Genomic DNA, 23,208 nt, shown 5'->3' with positions numbered 1-23,208 from the left:
TTAATCAACAAAATTTTCTAATTAAATTGCTGTGTATGCTGGCTGAATGTATGTAAAATACAATTATGGCTTTGATATGAAAATCTGACATTTACCGTAGTCATTTCGCATATCAGCTGAAATTATATTAAATTTAAAGCAGAAGCCGTTAAGAGTTCCAGCCGAGAATATGCAAAATCTTAATTTAGGATTCTTAAATAATTTTAACGCCACAGACATAATGACTTGTGCATACAAGTTCATGTATTTCGGATGTTAATGTTCGCAGAACGTCTGGAGTTTGAATCTGTTAGTTTGTCTTCGTTTAAATTCAAAACCGCTGAATTTAGATACCAGATTTATCCTCATCTTTGTTATGACAATGAGCCAGTACCTATTTTCAGGGAATTAAACTCATGAAAATTCACGTTTTATCTGTTTTTCTAAAATAAGAATTTCATGCAGAGACCGAGGGTTGGTTATACAATTTAAAATAACCAAAAAACTTTTACTTGGTTAAAAGTTTGGGAACTGGATGCGGAACGTACCGAAACAAAATATTTTAATTTAACCTCAAATTTAAAATTTAAAGAAAGTCGAGAGACTACGAAAAAACACGGAAAATTCTGGAAATTTTTGCGCACTAAAAAAACTTTGAACCTTTAGCTTTCATTTAAGCCCAATATCATCTACGTAACTTCGATGGGCGCTTCACAGAAATTCATCAAAGTTACCTCTGCATCGAAAACTTCAAACAGATGTATATGGCGCTAAGGGTCACTTTTTCAAAGTCATACTTTTGCTTTATTAGATACGTATTGACCGTACCAATCAGGGAAAAGAAGTTAATGGAATTCGATTCACCAGAGGGTGAGCTATGTCTCTTGGAGTGAACGTGTAGTATGTTGTCAATATCTCGAGTATACTTTGACCGAATTTAGTTTTTTTTTAGACCCGTACGAAGTACTGGGGTCTTATAGGTTTACGCATACGTTTGTAACACGTCGAATTGGACTCCCTGAGTAAGGGGAAACCTATTGTGGTTGTCTAGAGATGCCAAATCCGCGAAAAAAAAAATGTCCGTCTGTCTGTCTGTCTGCACGATAACTTGAGTAAAACGCATCCGATTTTGAAAATTCTTTTTTTTCCCGTTTGGTAATGTCAAAAGACAGGCTAAGTTCGAAGATGAGTGATTTTGGATCGACCCCTCCCGAGCTGTGGCCCAATAAGTGCTTTACGGTTTTTCGAAGATATCTCCGGACATTTAAACGTTAAACTTGTACGTGATACGTCAAATAAAAGGTATTTACAATACCGATCGACAAAAAAAAAGTTTATGGAAATCGGATGACCGACTCGTGAGTTAGACCCCTTGGTGTGGAACAGGCACAGGGCGGCAAGCAGTTTTTGCTTGTAGGTCGGCCACATTTGAACATATTTCGTTCGTTTTAGCTTTATTAGATAGGTATTGACCGTACCAATCAGGGAAAAAAAATTTATGACATTATGTTCTCCGGAGCGTGAGCTAGGTCTCTTGGAGTGAGCTCTTATCTGGCTACTCGGAAGTACAGTGAACGTGGTGTATTTTGACAATATCTCGAGTAAATTTTGACCGAATTTCATGAATTTTTTTTTGTTTGAAAGGTATTAACGAATGTAAAGCGTCGGTACTATTTCCGGTCTCCTAACAAAATGGCTGCCGGTGGCCATATTGGATTTTATTAAAAGTGATATAAAGTGGGAAAAATGATACTTAGATAGTTTCTGTTAACATGGAAATAATGTGTTAAGTGTGAGGGGTTTCAGGGATTCCATATATGGACATCTATATATACCTATATACATCTATATTGAGCTATATACAGGCATATATAACTATATAATAGCATATTCCTCTGTGAAATGTTTATTTACAGTGAAATATAGTTAAATATAGCGGTTTAAATAGGAATTTATGAAATTTGACTTCGTACGGGGCTGTCTATATTGCCTCCGGCAATTTAATTGTATATGATAACAAGGCAAAGAGAGGATAATGTAAGTGATTTTAAAGGGAGAATAGTTTTTCAGTAGAGAATGAAGTAAAAGAAATGAAGAGTTTCACAGTAAAGGCTTTTGATACGAATAGGTGTTTCGTACGGGTCGGCGTTAGCTATGTTTTTGAAAGGTATTAACGAACGTAAAGCGTCAGAGTTATTTCCAGGCTCAAAACAAAATGGCTGCCGGCTGCCATATTGGATTTTAGTAAAAGGATTTGAAAAAATGGTCGAATCTACCTATGAAGAAATGCGAAGTTTCTATACTCGAATAGGTCAGTTAGAAAAAATCCAACAAAGCAGATAGCATATATGCCTGCGCAATATAGTTCATCCTTTCCATTCCAACGGTTCATCCTTTTACAACGTGGGGTTTTTGCATTGTTTATCACCACATTGTGATTGCCTATCACAACCAAGGCATATCACGGTATAACCGTTGAAAACCTGAACTTTATTATAAAGCATTTGAACATTGAATTACTATGCAAAGCTAAGCGTTACTTCTGTTGTTGTTGCTTGTTTATACTGTTTGATGCTAAGTCTTATACTTCATTAGTCTTAGCATACATTTTTTATATTAAACATTACCTGCTCATCGTTTATTTTCTGTCGTCGTTGTCACTAACCTACGCATTGCAGCCGCTTTCCTTAAGCACCTACACATTTTGGCGAAGGAAATTTTTGAGCTCGTTCTGAATATGCAAAAAGAAATAGAATTGTTTAGCTAGGAAGAGTCTTCCAATGTTTAATTATAAACACTACACAAAGTATGCAAAAAAAAACGAAAATGAGATTTGAAAATTATATAAGTTGACTCTACATCTTCACGTACTTTGAATAGACTTAAATATAATGTTCAAGTAAGTTTTATGTAAACTTGTAATTATAAGTGAAAATCTCAATCTTCCTACACAAATGTATTTTCATCCTTGCTAGCACGTTTTCATCAAGAGGGAACTTTATCGTCTAAATAAAATTACTGATTTTTCATGGAAATGAGAAAATTACTGAGAAAATCTAGAACTTGATGGAACGGTTTGATGGAAAAAATCTGTATCACATCAGACGAAGTTTTCCGCCTTCCACTCTCAGACGACGCTTTGGAGTCATGTATCCCTAATTTCGTTTTAGATTGACTGATATTGAAATTATGCTTTGACTTGGGTTTTCATCAAATAAAGATGATACGGCGGTAGTTGATACTATCAACTTGATAGTCGGACAAACTGGATACACTTCAATCGCAGAAAGAAACATTTGTCATGACGACATGTTGAAAGAAGCAATCAACCGGGTATTTTTAAAGCATTTTCAAAAAGCTCACCTTTCCTAGATTCGCTATGAGATTACCTTTTCAGGCCTACCACACACCCCTTTGTATGCCATAATTTGTCGATTTTATTTTTTGTCGAAAAGTCGTAGTCGGGAAAACTTACTGACTTGCGTTGGCCAAATGGAGACCCCGATCTCCAACATGCTAGTGCCATTTTAAGGCTAATTCCAATAGTAATCATCACCCCTCCCGCATGTCAGAGGAATTGTTGAAATAAATTTGTCAACATTGCATTTGTCAACGCAGCTGACTGTTTATCTGTTCACCGTAGCTAAATCATGATTAGTCTTGAACCGATCATTGTAGGATACGTTTGTCAATAAATCTTTTATACAATTTGTTAACCAAGTCCTGGTGTTTTTATTCAGCCGAAGCTGCGTAGTGTCGACAGGTTATGAAGCCCAGTACCGTAAAGTAAAATAAAAAGTTTTATTGTGAAGTCAAACAATGGTGAAATATTATTTGTTGGTGGTTCATTGTGTAAATTTTTTCGGAAGTGAATCAGACAAAATATTGCTCGGTAACGTTATTTGAAGGTAACAGCGAGATTATTCGGCGCTGGGTCGAAAGACAATAAATCCGTTCTAAGCTAAGAGGAAATGCTAGCTATCGTTACAAAGTAAAACATTTTGTTTGCCAGAGAAGTAGCCTTTTTTTGAGCACGCGTGAAAAGGGAAAAAAATTCATTGGCGTCAAGGACATAGCGGTACTTTGTTTTGCTGGTTTATGATAAAATTGAATTTGTCATTGCAAACAACAACAAGACTCAAGGCGGTGTATCAATCTGCAATAATTGGACATTTTGATCGACACGCGAAACTGTTAAAACATCTGTAAAAAACCTGAATTTTTTTGCGCGAAAGGAGATCAAAGTCATTACGTCATTGACAAAGTGTTGTATTGCTTTGACTTGACCAAAATTGTTGAAAAAATTTCTTTTATTCAACTTTGTCAATGTTGAATTACTGACCAAGCAATACAACAATTTTATTAATAATTACGTCATTGTTGAATAAAATATGGCGAGTGAAACAAATCGATTTCCAAAGCTGAAGTGTCGCGAGAATTTCGACACTTGGAAGATTTCAGCGAAGTCGTACCTAGTTGCGGTTGAAACGCTCGGTCCTTGGAGTGAAGAAGCAATTCAGTTCTTCAATGTCCTCAGTAACAAAATTGCAATAAAAACACATGAACCGCGGTCAAGATCATTTCTTCAGCAACGTATTAGCATGGTTATCCAAAGAGGTAATGCGGCTGCGGTCATGGGAAGCTTTCGGGAATGCGATAACTTAGACGAGGTTTTTTATATTTTATGATGAAATTGTATACTTTGTTCGAATGCTGCACGAATAAATTTTTATTGGTCATGAAAAAGGTCCGAACTGAGTTTGCTGATCAGTGAAGATTTGAGGATAGCGGTTTGTGTCGTAAAGTGGGATTACTTAAGCAACTGGTCCAACTGAAATTGTCCGATTGTGCGTCGATGGATGATTACATAAATCATGTGACAATGACGTCACTGAAAATGAAAAAGACGGGATTGAAATTGGATGATGAAATCATCGAGTCGTTGATGTTGGCTGGTCTGCCAAATGAATTCACCCCATTAGTCATGGCGTATGAAAATTCATCGGAGAAACTTGCAACGACGAGAAGCGTTTTTTTCCAAGGCAACAAATCAAAGGTCGCAGATAGTAATGGGAAGGCTGGTCATTTTGCTGTCCGAAGAGGTGATGCGCTTTAACAGTGAATTAGTTGTTATTGAGCGTGCGCTTTAACAGTGAATTAGTTGTTATTGAGCACGAATTTTTAGACCCGTACGAAGTACTGGGGTCTTATAGGTTTACGCATACGTTTGTAACACGTCGAATTGGACTCCCTGAGTAAGGGGAAACCTATTGTGGTTGTCTAGAGATGCCAAATCAGCAAGAAAAAAAATGTCCGTCTGTCCGTCTGTCCGTCTGTCTGTCTGCACGATAACTTGAGTAAAACGCATCCGATTTTGAAAATTCTTTTTTTCCCGTTTGGTAATGTCAAAAGACAGGCTAAGTTCGAAGATGAGTGATTTTGGATCGACCCCTCCCGAGCTGTGGCCCAATAAGTGCTTTACGGTTTTTCGAAGATATCTCCGGACATTTAAACGTTAAACTTGTAAGTGATACGTCAAATAAAAGGTATTTACAATACCGATCGACAAAAAAAAAGTTTATGGAAATCGGATGACCGACTCGTGAGTTAGACCCCTTGGTGTGGAACAGGCACAGGGCGGCAAGCAGTTTTTGCTTGTAGGTCGGCCACATTTGAACATATTACGTCTGTTTTAGCTTTATTAGATAGGTATTGACCGTACCAATCAGGGAAAATTTTTTTATGAAATTATGTTCTCCGGAGCGTGAGCTAGGTCTCTTGGAGTGAGCTCTTATCTGGCTACTCGGAAGTACAGTGAACGTGGTGTATTTTGACAATATCTCGAGTAAATTTTGACCGAATTTCATGATTTTTTTTTTGTTTGAAAGGTATTAACAAATGTAAAGCGTCGGTAAAATTTTCGGTTGGCTGCAGGTGGCCATATTGGATTTTAATAAAAGTGATATATCTTGGGAAAAATGGTACTTAGAGTGTTTCTGTTAACATGGAAATAATTTGTTTTGTGTGTGGGGTGTTTCAGGCATTCCATATATGGACATCTATATATATCTATATTCACCTGTATTGAGCTATATACAGGCATATAGAGCTATATAATAGCATATTCCTCTGTGAAATGTTTATTTACAGTGAAATATAGGTAAATATAGCGGTATATAGCTGTTTAAATAGGAATTTATGAAAGTTGACTTCGTACGGGGCTGTCTATATTGCCTCCGGCAATTTAGTTGTATATGATAACAAGGCAAAGAGTGGATAATGTAAGTGATTTTAAAGGGAGAATAGTTTTTCAGCAGAGAAGAAAATGAAGTAAGAGAAATGAAGAGTTTCACATTAAAGGCTTTTGATACGAATAGGTGTTTCGTACGGGTCGGCGTTAGCTATGTTTTTTTGATGTTTTTGTAGTGAATTAGTTACAATTGCTAGAGTAAAGTTGCAGTGAATTGGTTACGATTTGTTTGAATAGGGGAAATTGCAGTGAATCGGTTGCATTTTGTTTTATGTTTCTTGTTGAATTATTTTTTGCGATATTAACAAATAGTGGGGCTGTTGAAAAAAATTTGCTGCGTAGTTCAACAGGAATCATTCAGCGATACGTTCAACCACACTCTACTGCACCGAAACTCTTGAAGCATTGGTAAAACAAATAAAAAAACGAAGTGACTTTTTGCAGGCGCCCGTAAATTGAACGACTATTCGCAGGTGTCTAATCTTTTTATTTAATGTAAGTCAACTGCAAATAGGCTATATTTGCAGGCTCCTGCATACAGCACCTACGACAACAGTTTAGCTTTATTAGCCACCGAACATATTCCCTCCGATATGCTCCGATAAACGTTCGAAGTTGATAAATGAACAACTTTATCCTTTTGCGCAGAGAAATATGCAAATGTACGCGAATAAACCAGACCAAATAATCCAACGAAAATTACATTCAAATTTATTGTAATTTTTCGCTAATATTACCGTTTTACACCCCTTAAAAACTACAACCAAAAAAAATTGATTTGCAAACCTAATTTCTTATTCCAAAAGGCAAAAGTTGTTATTTTGCAATGCAATGAAATCGAGCTCGTAAAGAAACGAATTTCGAAACACACACAAAACATTCCGTTCCACATTAGTCATCTTTAAGATCAGAATTATCCAGCTAGCTGTGTGCCAGCCAGCATACAAGGTTTTTTTTTTATATTTTAGTCAATAGATTTTCTGTCCGTTCTTTTCTATCCCTACGTCATATTTATGCGTGGGTGTCTGGCACACACCTACCATACACAAAATTTTATAGAAGAAAAATAATCAGAGAAAAAAAAATCCAGGGCCGGTATTTCTTCAATGCTATTACTACTGAATCAATTGAATAACATTATACAAGAATAGATATAAATCTTTACCAAAAATAAAATTGTACACTTCTCTTGGTCGCATTTTTTTAAAACATAATTTATAAAATGTAACGACCAAGCAAGCACACACAAAAAAAAATCGTCGGTATAACTATAAGCTCCAAAACGTCTCAATCGACGAGTAATGTGTTTTCTTCGAAGAAAACACAATAAATGGATAATGTAACATTATTTTATCCGAACATAACCAACAAACACACTACATCATCACACATTTCTTGACGGTGCAACGTCCCACCCTTGGCAAGCTAGTCGCATGCGCCCTAACTCGATGAAATGAAATTTCGTTCCGTGTGTGAAACGGAAAAATAAAATTCAACATCTCGCCCGATCCGAAACCGACTACTATCGGTTTAGTTCATTCGCGTTTCATCCCTTAGCGAGGTAATAGTAAACGGTGAAGTGAGCCCTATCATGGCCAAAACGGCCTTCCAGGGTGGTCTTGTATACCCCCTATAATATTGTTTAACCGAAATAAAAGATGATAAATTTATAACTTGGAATTTTGGAAAGTAACCGACACATACACAGAAAAAAAAAACAAAATAATTCAAATAAAGAAGAAGAAAAAACAGAGAAAATCAAATCTGTCGTTAAAGGAAAAACAGCATTCGTTCGTGATAAGTTTGATTGACGGAGGAAAGACTTTTTTAACCAACAAATAAAGAAATAGTTAGTCAAGGAATAGCTTGGAAAGGATATACAACGTGACGAGATTAATTATACCCAGAACTGCACTTCGCTTTTAACTCATTTCCGTTACAACAACAACAAGAACAACAATAAAAAATAAATAAAAATCAATCGACGTTTTAGAGTGTATAGTGTGTGTTTGATTCGTTTTAATTGAATATTATTAAAAACCGTTAAAAAAGTGTGCATAACCGTTAACCGTAAGAATTGAATTATGTTGCATTGAAAATTCAAGTTGTTATTCAATCAGAAATCTTGCAACCGAGTTTAACAAAAAAATATATTTAAAAACAGGAAATCATTCCACGAACTTTATTGCATTTTCCCCCCGTACTATTACAGTCAATAATAAATAGGAAAAGGAAAAGGAAAATCGTGTGAGTTATTGAAGTGATATATAGTTACAATATATTGATGTTATTGCTGGGCTGTATTTTTAGCATTCTGTACATTCCAATCAAATTAATTTGATTTTTTTTAATTAAATTAAATCGCGAAATGCAACACTAAATGGATAACGTAATGACAAATTCACATGGATACAACACAACCGATATGAAACCGTTTTGTTCAAGTGTTTAAAACACCTAGTGCTTTCACAGTTAAAACTCCACCTAAAAAAAAAGAACTTTGTCGGCGATTTGTTAATTTAAAATTGAAAAGAGAAAAGTTTAGAACCGACTGTCCGAACATAAAATAATTATTCGTACGTTGACACAGTTTTTTAAAAATTGTACGGGAGACAAAAAAAAAGAAGCGAAATAACCACCTGGTTCGGTTGCCAAAAAAAAAGTATTTCAAATTTATTCTTCAACAATTACATAACCGATTTTACAGTGAAGAGAGAGATTTTTAAAAACTGTAATATGCTTCCCATTAAAAGTAGGTGAGGCAGTTCTCCTCTTCCTTTTTTTTTGTGTCGTGAAAAAAGCACGATATAACTAGAATGACATAAACATACTAACGGTTAAATCCTTTGCATTAAATACATACACGAATAAAAACAGAGAAAAACAATCATCGTACAGAATATTTTGAGAAAATACAACTTTTGGTCCTGCTGTGTGCACAAAACACTTAATGGTTTTTTCCTTTATCTGGCAACTGTACAAAAATAGATTTTCTTTCCATTGCATCCATGTTATAGTATTCCAAACGAATGTTTAAGTCAAAATAAGTCAGCAGAAAAAAAGAGAGTTAAACCAAAAAAAAAAAATAATTTTAAAAATTGAAATTAAAACGTCCTTCTAAACATTACGAGATAATAATAAAGCAAAGCTACCGACACAACAACAACAAAAAAAAGGAACTGTAAGTTGATCGGTCTTTTAAATAAAATTTTTTTGTGTGGATGAAGAAATCATTTTGGCGACAATTGCTCGAACAATCTTCCTCAGTCAGCCTTGTATAATAACAATATACAAGAAAGCTTGCAACAAAGCTCCCCATTTTACCATTAATTTCGATTGAAAGACAAACCGAAACCGAAACATTATTCCCCAAATTTGAACATTTGAAATCTATCCCATCACCCAACGCACACCAGTGAACATGTTTCGCGAAACGATACAAGTACTAGCTTGCCTAGCATTGCTCACGAGTGCAAACTCGTTGCACATGGCACGAGATGCATTTCATCGACCCACTTCCGATCTAGGTATTGTAGACTTTATCGACGATACATCCGATGAAATCCAATCACAACACGAACAACAGCAACAACAACAGCAACATCAACAAACACCACTAGAACAATCATCACCAACCGGAAGCAATTATCATAATCGACGCGGATCGTACACGGTTCATGATCAGCAAATAAATTTATCACCAAATAGTATAGATCAATTTGCCCGGTCGCCGTCAATGCGCGATCGACAGGATACGCCCAGAGCGTTGCAGGAATTGTTTGCCGGACCATCAACGCTTGACATTCGGTTAGAGCAACAAAAGCAATCACTTCAGCAGCAGGAGCAACAACATCAAAATAAACGAGCGTCCATTACGACAACTAACACAGGTGGTGAAGGCGGTAGTGGTGGTAGTGCAACACCTGTCAGCAGTGGCAAACATATTTTGCCACAAGTGTCACATGGTATCGCTAGTCAATTAATGTTACGTAGTGCTAGAGGACAGCGAAACTATGATGTTCCACAAATTGGTGAGTAGAATAGCTAAGCTTTTCGATGTGCTGTTTCAATTGAAACTTTAAACTAGGTCTTCTGCTACAATGATTTTCGATGCGACCAGAATATATTTGAAGATAATTTGATTAAGGCTAATAATTTGGGAAAGGTTACTCCTACTTCACAGAGATCTGTTATTTTCGAATTTAAATTTACTTTAAAGAAAACATTATTTTGACGTGTGTGCATCACTCGACTTCGGCTCGACCTGCAGACGTCACACTTGTCAAAATAAAAGTCTCCCAACCAGTACGTCCTCAACAATGTGAGGCCGAATTTTATCGACTGCAAGAAAACTTTCCTTCCTGTTTTTGAGTAAAATACTTCTTGTGGCTTCGTATCGGATCGGTAAACTTCACACAATAAACACCATTATGATCATTCATCTCACTATGAAATCCCACCATTACACGCGCTTTCAATTGACTCTGTTCATTTGATATTACAACGAACGTTGTGGAATTGGATTGACATAGGCTGATGAAAGTTATAAGAAGAGGGCATACTTTAACAGCGACTGTGAAATCCATTTCATGTAAACATGTTTTACTTTCAATTCGAATCCCCAAAGGATTCCTGCTGAAGATCTATCATTCTAACAGACAACAGTCAGTTGTTGACGACTAACTACCTGAAAGTATGCTTTTCAGCTGTAGATCTATCATTGGATAATAGAGTTTGAAACCCACAGACTGAAATGGTCTTGTAAAAATACAAATAAATTAGGAATTATGTCGACACGTTATTTCATTGCAGAGTGGCTACACTCCAATAATTAACTTTTGCAATAAACAATTGACGTTCGTCTGAACACGCCTGTAATAGAAACGGATAATTGAGTTTATGTGATGTCTTATAACATCTGGCAATGTACTGATTAAAGGGAAGAAAATATGCGAAACGTTCGCTTTGCCAACCCACGGTTACATCAATGCCGTAGGACAATTTCATTCATTCGCAATTTTTAAGCTATTACAAAAATTTCATCTGGATCCACTAGACATGAAGCACATAAAAAGCTTTGAAATAATACTGACAATTATCCGAACACTGTGTGAATTCACTTCTTGCGTTTACAATCAATTTGAATCTATTTTCGACAACGTTGTTGAAGCGAAGGACTAATCACAATAAAAGAAAATGTGTTACTAATAGACGATCGAACCAATGACAGTGTCCCACCTAAAACGAGTATCTAAAATACTTTCAATTTCTGGTTTTAAAAACCATTCTTAACATTTCGTATTTCGATTTAACTTCGTTCTGTGTTAGAAATTCATATGCGATTGATTTTACAAATGACAATAACACCACCAGTATCAGGGCCTACTTTTTGGAAACTAATTTCTTGAATTTCTCGAAATTTCTCGAATTTCTTAAAATTTCTCGAATTCGAGAAATTCGAGAAACTTCAAGAAACTCGAGAAATTAGTTTCTTGAAATTTCTTGAATTTCTCGAAGTTTCTCGAATTTCTTGAATTTTCTGGAATTTCTTGAAATTTCTCTAATTCGAGAAAATCAAGAAACTTTGAGAAATTCAAGAAATATTTCTCGAAGTTTCTTGAATTTCTCGAAGTTTCTTGAATTTCTCAAAGTTTCTTGATCTTCTCGATTTTCTCTAAAAGTTTCTAAAAAGTAGGCCCTGACCAGTATAGTACTAGAATCTACTACTTCTCTTGATTCCTAATCAATTCCTCATTAATTTTAACACACGCATAATTTGCTAGACTAGACTAAAGTAGAAAGAACCTATTTTGTCGTTGCAGTCGATAACAGATGATATACCAGTCGATATTTTTCAATTCAATAGCAGATTTAAAAATATCCGAGCTAATCTAATGTTGCAAATTTGACCATTCAGACCCAATTCAACGAAAATTGGAAACACGTTCATTGTTCAAGGATTCCGTGGAATCCATCGGACAGATTATCATTTCGTGTCAAATTTATTAAATAATATCCCGATTTGTGAATAGAATTATTATGAAAGTTTCGTTAATATTGGTTACATCACAGTATACACAATGAGTACTGAGTACTAAACATCATTGGGTTTAGATTACATAAATTCTACATGTATCGCTTGCGGTTGTGTATTAGCATATTGCCAACTGAACTGTGAACAAATATTGAACCGCAATTAAAGCCATTAAATCAATTTAATTAGAATAATGCCATTCGATACGAGAGGGGGCGAATAAATTATCGACAATAATTCCGGAAAAAGGCTCATATTGAAGGACTTTCCTTGCAAACAGATTTTGAAGGATAGACAATGAGTTCGTGAAGAAATGTCCGCGAAGGTTTGTGTTTGCGAATTACAATGGATTTTGAACTCAGGTAGAGTAACAGAGCACTCCTAATAAAACGGCCTACTTGAAATGATTTGTACTTCCAACGCACTCCAATAACAGGTTGTTCTTGGAGTACGTTTGTACTTCTTAAAAAAAATCAATTTTAACAAGAGTTAACACGACCCACTTCATATAGACCGGAATATCACCTTTTATCAGCGTTAGCGACGAAAAAAGTCAACAATAGCGAAAATTTCTGTTAACAATAATGAAGTAAAAGATTTTATTTCCTGCCCCATGCGAAAGTTGACCATTACATTGCAGTTTGCCCCTGCGAAAATGATCCATTACGAGAAGAATATTGTCTATTCATCTTACGTGATTTCCTTCGTGTTATTCAACTTTCGCATGGGACAGGCAATTAACCAGAATCCATTGCTGCAATTCTTTAAGTCGGAAAAAACTTTGTGATACTAGCTGTTGAGCAACTTGCTTCGGTAACTGTTTTTCGTCAAGAAATTGTATACTTCGCCTTTGCTTTTATCAGAAACTTGTTACCTCAAGTAATGCTTCACTTTCGCAGCATCCAATGAAATCTATTATTCTACGTTTACTGCACCGTTTGATGCGTAGCCTTGCCCTTTAGTAATAATACTACGAAATTTCAGCTGACGCACACACATCGTCATATCGTTTGCTGGATAAATCACGTACGTAATCGCCAAATCCAAATGAGTAAAAACATAAATTTTCGCACCAATTAGGACTGTATTGGCTTATGATTTACATTGATGTACCAATTAGATAGGAACATTTTCCGAAATAGAAGCATTCAATTTAGTTTAATTGAATTGTGGGATGATTATATATCAACAAAACAAATTCCCTGATTGTGTTGCTGCCTATTTCTTTTTTTGTTTTGTTTGGTTTATCATAGAATTTCAATCCAACACCCCCACGAACATGCATCAATTGAAATGAAACACGAAAAGCGGGTATTAATGCGGATTGTTGACGATTAAAATGAAACGAAACTTTTGATTTAATTTATCGTTTGCATAGTTAAATAAAGATAATGAAATATCCGGTGACAAAATGCGATTCGATTTTCCGGCAATTTATTTACGCGAACTTTTTTTTTCTAGTTGTCATGCAGGAAACCAATAGATTATAGGGTTGTTAGACTCCCAATTGTCACTTTTACTGTCTAGTTTTGTGTTATACAATTGTCTTTCTGTTGAGCTTTATGTATTGTCTTTGTTTGTTGATGGGGGAAAACGGCAGAGATGGGTCAATAAATATTTTGGAGCACATAGAACGGCAGTAACTGTATTTGGGAAAACATGTTCCCATTTCTTAAATTTTCCTAAATTTTTCCAAATTTTCACAACAATATTCTTTGGGAAAATCTAGGAAAATGTGGGAAAATTCATAAAAATGTTTTCCTAAAAATAGCCTGAAAAATTTGATGTTTGTCTATCGATTGATAATGAATTTTCTTGAAGGAAAAACTTCTCTCAAGATTTGTTGATCAATTAATTTTGTAATTTGCTTGGTAATAAGTTGAACTAACGGTCGGACATGTAACTACGTGAAAGCTTTTTTAACGTTACGACCAAAATGACAACTTTTAGATACTTTGGGGTAGGGTAATCTCGCACACCACACAAATTCATGATGTGCGAGATTCACCTCTAAGTGGTGAATCTCGCACAGTCATGACTTTTCGTTACATGTCGTAAAAGGACGCATACTATGATCGCGTGTGCGAGATTCCCCGACACCGATACTTTTGTGGATAGAAGTTTCTATGGGAGCAAAGACGCTGTTTCCAAATCGAGAGGAAACAGAGGTTGCAGATCCGCTTGGTTAAAAATCTGTTATTTTGAAATCGAGGTACGTTTGACCACTGTTTCGATCTGTGAGAAACTTAAATATGTCTTTCGACATGTTGCATTAATATGCAGTTCAAAAATACCATTTCTCATCAGGCCATGGCGACAGTGGCAAAGAAATGACCAAACTTTATGTTAATTTGAGATATTGGCGCACAAATATCGCGCCGAAGGCAATAAATCTACATAACTGAAGGATGCATATAAGCTTTTAAGACACATGCCACTCTTTACAGAAAAAAAACCGCATCTCATCTGTTATCGACAAAAACAAAGTAAAAAAAAGAAAGAATTTCTGGCTAACGTACACGTGACAGTTGGGATCAAAAGTCAGTCTATTTCATCTGTCGAAGTGACGTTTTAAACGTCAAATCAAAAATTTTTAGCCAAATAAACACAAAATCGTTTATTTTTCAATAAGTTTATTTCACTGATAGAATTGAGGAAAAATAAGCCACTTCGTAGCTATTTGACATACAAATTTTAGTTTGACGTTTAAAACGTCACTTTGGCAGGTGGAATAGACCGACTTTTGATCCCAACTGTCACACTTATAAATCAATATGCAATGCTTAAACTTATGAAGTAACAGATTTTACGTGTTACGGCATGTTTCATTTTCATTTACATTGCCTAATCACGTAAAGCATTGTACTTACGAGGTTCCAAGTTGTTATTTGACAAGTGGTGAATACAGCCCTAGCCCTCCCCTTCGGGTCGGGCTGTAACACCCCCCTTATCAAATACACAACTTGGAACCTCGGAAGTAATATACTATTACATCAAATATATTCCCTGCGGTGTTTCAACAAACGAGGTAACAGATTGCCTTATTTATTGCAACTCGATTGTCATTTGTAAGAGAATTCCTAACAAAATGTATTTCGTAAATTTGCCAATAATTTTCAATACCAGTCATAAATTCTGTCTCAGATCGGATGCATATACATCTTAGCTTCGACACCATACAATATCTCAATACCAACGAGGTGATAAAACGAAAGTATTTGTGCTATAATTCGTATTCTAATGTGTTTACCCTGACAGTTACATATAATCAATGTAATTTATCGACCAATTATTCTATCGTAAAGACGTCAGCAATGACGTATGTGAGTATTTTTAAAAGGACCAACTTTTTAATGGAACAATCTGGTCGTCTCATGCAATTGTCACACGGAGGTGATACTAATGCCTTTTGAATGCATTTTCCGTGTTTTGTCTCATTATATTTATCATAGCCAGGGCTTACTTTAGAGAATTTTAATTCTGAAAATTCCGAAAATTCTGAAAAAATTCCGAAAAAGTTCCTAAAAATTCTGAAATAATTTTTCGGAATTTTTCAGAACTTTTTCGGAACTTTTTCAGAATTTTCGGAATTTTCAGAATTAAAATTCTCTAAAGTAAGCCCTGATCATAGCACTGATCTAAGCATCAACATAGAATATATTCGGCGGCTGATGAAGCCACCTAATACTCTATGTTCCTATTGTGAAGATAGATGATTGGTTTTCGTTACATGGGTTAAAAAATATAATAAAGACGACCTTAAGCGGCGGCTCGTATTACTAACGTCACAAATGTGACTCTTATTTATTCAGAGCTATTGCTAGGAGCAGTGCTATGTATTTAACATTCAATCGAAAGCTTTTTTGATTGACCAAACCGGGAAAAATGTAAACCGCCCAAGCGCATAACTATTCAAATGTCATTGAACACAATGGTTCGCTGTAATGAATGGCATCCAGGCAAAATGATTAAATTGGAAACATTTCTTTCCATCGAAATTAAAAATTAATTGTGTGGTTGTTTCAATTTAAACGATGTCATTTATTTATCGAAATAAATTAACGTTTTAAATGGCTAAATAAATGCTACTACACTACACACTAGGTACATCAATCGAGTGTATATCGGTATATAACCGTGTAGCAACAACATTTAAATATAATAAATTTACATAGACACAGTCTGAGTGTTTCGACGTAGTTGTTGTTGCTCTTTCTATAAATAAAAGCTCATTAATGTCGAACAAAACGGACAATGAAAAACATCCAAAATTGGATAGATAAAAAAAAGGAAAAGAAATATTTATTCATGCTGCGACAAAATAACGAGAAAGTGTCTGACAATCGGACACATAAATCGAAATAGCACCCAAAACGATTCAAAACAGAACAAGGAATAATAATAATATAAGAAAAAAACGAGAAATGCTAACAAAAACATAGCTAACGCCGACCCGTACGAAACACCTATTCGTATCAAAAGTCTTTAATGTGAAACTCTTCATTTCTCTTACTTCATTTTCTTCTCTGCTGAAAAACTATTCTCCCTTTAAAATCACTTACATTATCCACTCTTTGCCTTGTTATCATATACAATTAAATTGCCGGAGGCAATATAGACAGCCCCGTACGAAGACAAATTTCATAAATTCCTATTTAAACAGCTATATACCGCTATATTTACCTATATTTCACTGTAAATAAACATTTCACAGAGGAATATGCTATTATATAGCTCTATATGCCTGTATATAGCTCAATATAGCTGTATATAGGTATATATAGATGTCCGTATATGGAATCCCTGAAACCCCACACACATAACAAATTATTTCCATGTTAACAGAAACTCTCTAAGTATCATTTTTCCCAAGATATTTCTATTTTACTAAAATCCAATATGGCCGCCGGCAGCCATTTTGTTAGGAGACCGGAAATAGTACCGACGCTTTACATTCGTTAATACCTTTCAAACAAAAAAAAATTCATGAAATTCGGTCAAAATTTACTCGAGATATTGTCAAAATACACCACGTTCACTGTACTTCCGAGTAGCCAGATAAGAGCTCACTCCAAGAGACCTAGCTCACGCTCCGGAGAACGTAATTTCATAAATTTTTTTTCCCTGATTGGTACGGTCAATACCTATCTAATAAAGCTAAAACAGACGAAATATGTTCAAATTTGGCCGACCTACAAGCAAAAACTGCTTGCCGCCCTGTGCCTGTTCCACACCAAGGGGTCTAACTCACGAGTCGGTCATCCGATTTCCATAAACTTTTTTTTTGTCGATCGGTATTGTAAATACCTTTTATTTGACGTATCACTTACAAGTTAAACGTTTAAATGTCCGGAGATATCTTCGAAAAACCGTAAAGCACTTATTGGGCCGCAGCTCGGGAGGGGTCGATCCAAAATCACTCATCTTCGAACTTAGCCTGTCTTTTGACATTACCAAACGGGAAAAAAAAGAATTTTCAAAATCGGATGCGTTTTACTCAAGTTATCGTGCAGACAGACAGACGGACAGACGGACGGACGGACGGACGAACGGACGGACGGACAGACGGACATTTCTTTTCTTGCTGATTTGGCATCTCTAGACATCCACAATAGGTTTCCCCTTACTCAGGGAGTCCAATTCGACGTGTTACAAACGTATGCGTAAACCTATAAGACCCCAGTACTTCGTACGGGTCTAAAAATTGTCTCGTTTTGTCTATACCATCTACATACATCCCAAGCAAAATAATCATCATATTCGATGATTGAAACGTAACACACATCTATCGATTCCCAGTTTCGAAGTGAATAAATTTTATTTCGCATTTACTCTTATACCCCGTCACAAGCCGATTTGAAGTGAATCAATCTTTAATGCGTGTCCTTCTGACATTTTGATGGCATCATCACAAAATAATTTATCATTTGAATTTCACCATGAATTGGCTATAAATATGTTGATGGGCCAAAGATTTCTTTCGCTCTCTCTGTGTGTGCCTTTTTTTTCCCCGTATACTTCTTTTCTTCGTAACCGTTTCGGGTGAGTTTTCTTTCAACAGAAATACATTTCACCATATCGAATTCGATGGGAAAAAATAGAGAAACATGTAAAATTATTGAGTTGAACGAGTATAAAAGAAGAAAATGTAAAATTTATTATTTAGGGCTTATGTACTACGGCCCCGTTCAATTTTATAGCAGGCAGTCAAAAGTGTGTACCATCACACAATGTTTGGGAATCGTCAGAGAAATCGTAGGTTGCAATGTAAATAAGGATACATTGAATGGTATACAGACATCAAGGTAGACATTTCGTTATTTTGATTACATTCCAACGTTTTTGTTATTTTTTCGCACCTGTGTGAACAGGCAATTTCGGTTTCTTTTTCCTAATCCAAAATTTTGTTAGGTTAATTGGATATGGATGAGGGTACTGAAAGAAGTGGGTAACAGCTATGAGTACTAATATGGCAAGTAATGACGAGTTGTTAACATCTTAAATTTAACCTGTCGAGTTTTTCCATAGAAGTGTTACATCTCACTATCCCGCTGCTATATGGAACTTCGAATATATAGATGTTGATATCACTAAAACTGCGCATCATTTCAAAATAGTCTGATCGTCATAACTTCTAGCAATTTGTTGTGGAACGAGATTGACTCTATTATTACAGTTACTTAGAAAAACAATGAAGAAAATGTGTGTTTACCAATATCGCAAAAAAAAGAGTACGTCAGTAGAACTTACAACGAAAAACACGTTAATTGATACCTCAAGGACAAATGATATACCTTGGCCATATAAAACGGAAATTTATACTTTAATTTCAATAAAAGTTGTCTGACGTTATTTTTAGAAAGTGCGCTCCTATTCATAAACATTTATTGATTTCGAAGTTAAAACGGTTAATCGATTGGTAATTTCGAGTGGAAATGTTATTCCGAATTAGAGAAAGAGTATTTTTAATGGCAGCTATTAATAAATGTTACTATCATTGCTCTAGAGTTGAACGGCTGACGGAAGAACAGTACGGTATAGCACAGAAATAACTTGTTATTCGGCAGAATCTGTTGACAGTCATAAATTGTTATTTAAATACCTTGACCATCAATGTGACTAATCAGAAGAAAAAGCTCGAAAGCTTTTTGTATTTTGACCTGTTACAGACGGCTGTCATCTGTTATCGACAACGACAGTAATAATAAACGACAAGCTCTGACTAAAGAGGTCTTATATAGCAAAAAGCATGTTCAAAACAAATGAAGTAAAAGATTTCTGAAATTAACACATTCAAAATAATTGCGGCTTGTCAACTTTCGGCACCCTGGACTTTACTTAAATAGTCGAGGAATATCTCCAAATAAATTTCTAAAAATCTACCATTCAGTTTTGGATTTTTAGAAATTTATTTGGAGGCATTCCTCGACTATTTAAGTAAAGTCCAGGGTGCCGAAAGTTGGCAAGCCGCAATTAATTTCAATGTGTTAATCTATGAAAATCTTCGATCAAATGAAGTAATAGATCAGATGGTAAAACTCTTACTATGCTTGCCGTCTGTGACAGGTTAACTGATGCTTTTTTGTTGCTCCAGTCATGAACAGAAAGCTAGCGTGTACATTAACCTCTCATAGGGCAATGGTGATATAGTTTAAAATCTAGGCTGGTTACGTATGGATCCCATTCGTCGTTTTTAAGAGGACATGTCCTCTTTATTCGCCTCGTTCTTCTTTTTTCCAAAAAATTCTAAGAACATCACTTTCTTCAATGAAGAATCTTCATAAAATGTCACCCTTTTTCAAAACGAAACAAACTTCTTTTTTAAGTAAATTTGACGCAGCTCATACGCACAGAGCGAGAAATTTTTGATGTGCGGTTTCAGCTACTGACTTTCTATAAAAAGGAATTATTACAAGAAATTTTTTAGCGCAAAAAAAAATTGTGCTCGCTCCGCTCGCGATATTCGCTACCTTCATCTTATATCCTTGAACATAAAAGTTAGGAGTTTTACGATACAGAAAATTGTTTGACGTTTTGAGAGACACCCAAATTCTCACAGGAAAGAAAATCAAGTAAAATTTGAAGGAAGATTGTATTTCGAGCCGAAGGTGAGGAATGCATCTCAAACGCCTCAACAAATAAGTCCCGGCAAGACAGTATGGTACTTTGTTTTCTTACGACCACAATATGCGAAAAACAGGTGTTGAGCGAGACAGTAATGACACATTTTCTGACCGCAGGACAACAAAACCAATTTTATCGAGAGCTGAAATTTTTGAATTTTTACCGCGTCTGTAACAATTTCCCCGTACTATTTAATCAGTTCTTTCAAAAAAAAAGTCTAGACCGAGCGTTTACCCACTTGAGGAAATCGAGACACACGGCTGGAAGCCAATGGCGAGAAAAGGGAAAATGCCATTGAAGAGTGGCAATGTCTTGTAAAAGCTCGAAAAAATACCAAGGTAATTGGCAAATGTTGTCACAAGATTTTGAATTTATCGGTCTAGACATATTGGAATATATAAGAGCCTTACTGGCCTGTCGTGTCGTGTCGTGTTTCCTAAGAATTATCCAAAAAATTAGGACTAACCAATCCACTGGGTAAAAACTTACTTACATTTATCAGTAAAGTTATAATGAACGCATCCCATCCATAATTTCCTGTTTTCAACTCCAATTTTCTGCGATGGAAAACTTTGCTTAACCGCACGTTGAATTCAAAGCGGATATGGTATGATGCTCGAAATTAATTAAGTCAAAATTGATGAAAAACCGAAAAGAAGGAAAATGGGAAAATGGAATATTAATAATAAATGACGCCCTTCAATCTCAATATAATATTCAATCTACTTTCACATTCCGGCACATCTTAATAATGAAACCAAATTTTCCAATTTTAATTACTTCTAAAAATAGCCCGAACATCACTCCGAAAAAAAAAAGAATATTTCACAATCATGACCAAGCACCGAAAATGTATAAAAAGAGAAAAGAAAATCCATTGTAATATTGATGTGAAAAACGACCACAATATCCTGATTAGTATGCAAACAGCTTATTTTGTCATTATATTAGCATGTAAATAACTTTCTTGAATGGAGACTTTTCTGTTTCTAAATATGGATTCTATAAATATTTTCATTTTTCAACCAAAAAAGCAAAAAATAAAAGCAAAAAAGAAACATTTCCCTTCATATAGGTAGCATACATAACACCCCAAGAGCATATTTGTTTTAGAATTATAATTTTGGTTGTATGGAGGTAACGAAAGTAAAATATCGTATTTTATGTATTATTTACACGTGATTTATACATGCTATTAATGTTGAACATGACGTTGAGCCTGAGGTATGGCAAAATTTGATTTAAGATTCTGATACCGCCGCATTATTATTACAATTTATTAAAAAAACACAACTTTTTATGGCTTCATTAGGATTCGTTTGTGTAGAGAAATTATTTTTAGAAATATAGTTTGGGATCGATTGTTGCTTTTGCTACCCCGAGTCGTTTGTGACTTTCAGTTCTTGCACCACGGTAAGGTTTCTCAATAAAAATTTTTTTTAACGAAAAAAAACTCATTTGGCCCGAATACACAACCTTGGTGAAATTTATATCAGTTTATAGATAACGGAGAACTTGTTTAAATCCACAATGTGATGTATCAGCTTTTATTCATTATGGAACCCTTAAGGTGTTAGCAACAAGATTTTCGACACATGTAATGATCCCCTCCCTTAACCTATTACTTATCGTTGATGCTGATTGGTGGACTCGAATTTCATGAATTTCGATATTTTCCCGAGCTGTAAAATTACTTCGAAACTACCACATAGGTGAAGCCTTGTCATAAGCAATAGATTGGTTGGATAAATGCGTATTGGAAGCCAGACTACCAGAAAGAGAAGAAACGATAACCAAGATTTAATTGATTCTATTAAAGTAGAAGGATTGTTAAATAAAACAATTGAAGTAAAAGATTTTGAAACAAACATTATTCGATATTTCGAACAACAGATTTTATGATTAAACCACGATACGCTTCCAGTCTTTAAAAAAGCTGATCGAATGTTGTAATATCCAATGATTTGTATATTATCGTAGGCAACCATGGTATAATACGCCTAGCCTAGTGACTTCATTTTTTTTTTACTGGAAGTCATAGAACTTCTACAAAATGTTTGTCTTCATGTTAAACAAATTTGCCGTTACATTCACATTATTTTCTATATTTGGATCGGTTTTTTTCATAACATTATTGATGTTATACGCTCTTGCCAACCTGATTCTTTATCATTAATTTAAGGGTAGCATTTTATCACCGAAATGAATTGTCGCCTTGAGACTGGGTATCGTTTTGTGAGTACATACAAGCTTGCAGACGACGAAGGGAAAAAAAACGTAATTAACCGACGCGATTAGTAAATTTAATTTTAAAATGTTTTACAATCAGCGATACTATCGTTGGTTGTGTCTGTATATTTTTCGTTTATACTTTTAATGCCGTAAATCAGGTAACGTTCTGTTTCGGTTGGGTATGTTGGTGTTTCTTTTGGATGGCGTTTCGGTAGGTAAAACCGAAACTAATTACAGGGATTTTGTTTTTCGAAGCAAAACTTTTCTGGACGCTGGTGGTATCCACAAACTCGATTTGATGGAGCTTGAGTCTTTCACTATAATATTTGAAGAGGTTAAATGTTGGGGATGAAATAATGAAAAAATCGCATCACAAGCGAAATTAAATTAATTTTATCAATTTTCCCATTTAATTGATTTAATTACAATTTCGTCACCCCGTCCTCTTCAAAAATGATTGAACGATTGGATTTTAATTGATTTATATCCGCATTTTTCTCGTTCATTTATGTCGGTTTTTGTTATGTTGAAATGCTGTTATTTTCCTATAGGAGCAACATTCATTAAAAGTTTATGCCGAACGGATATG

The 23,208-nt window shown here is 35.2% G+C and overlaps 1 protein-coding gene across 1 annotated transcript in view; it reads left to right on the top strand.

The window, feature by feature from the left end:
* The first annotated feature begins 7,772 nt into the window (after positions 1 to 7,772).
* The window catches only part of LOC119072602, a 68,515-nt gene continuing 53,079 nt past the window's right edge, over positions 7,773 to 23,208 (top strand). Inside the window, exon 1 of the mRNA XM_037177856.1 lies at positions 7,773 to 10,260. Coding sequence (XP_037033751.1) covers positions 9,651 to 10,260 — 610 coding nt within the window. The 5' untranslated portion in view covers positions 7,773 to 9,650. The remainder of the gene's footprint in view (positions 10,261 to 23,208) is intronic.

This window comes from Bradysia coprophila, assembly GCF_014529535.1.
Source record: "Bradysia coprophila strain Holo2 chromosome IV unlocalized genomic scaffold, BU_Bcop_v1 contig_84, whole genome shotgun sequence".
Lineage (NCBI taxonomy): Eukaryota > Metazoa > Arthropoda > Insecta > Diptera > Sciaridae > Bradysia > Bradysia coprophila.
This window is presented reverse-complemented; position numbering and strand designations above follow the sequence as displayed.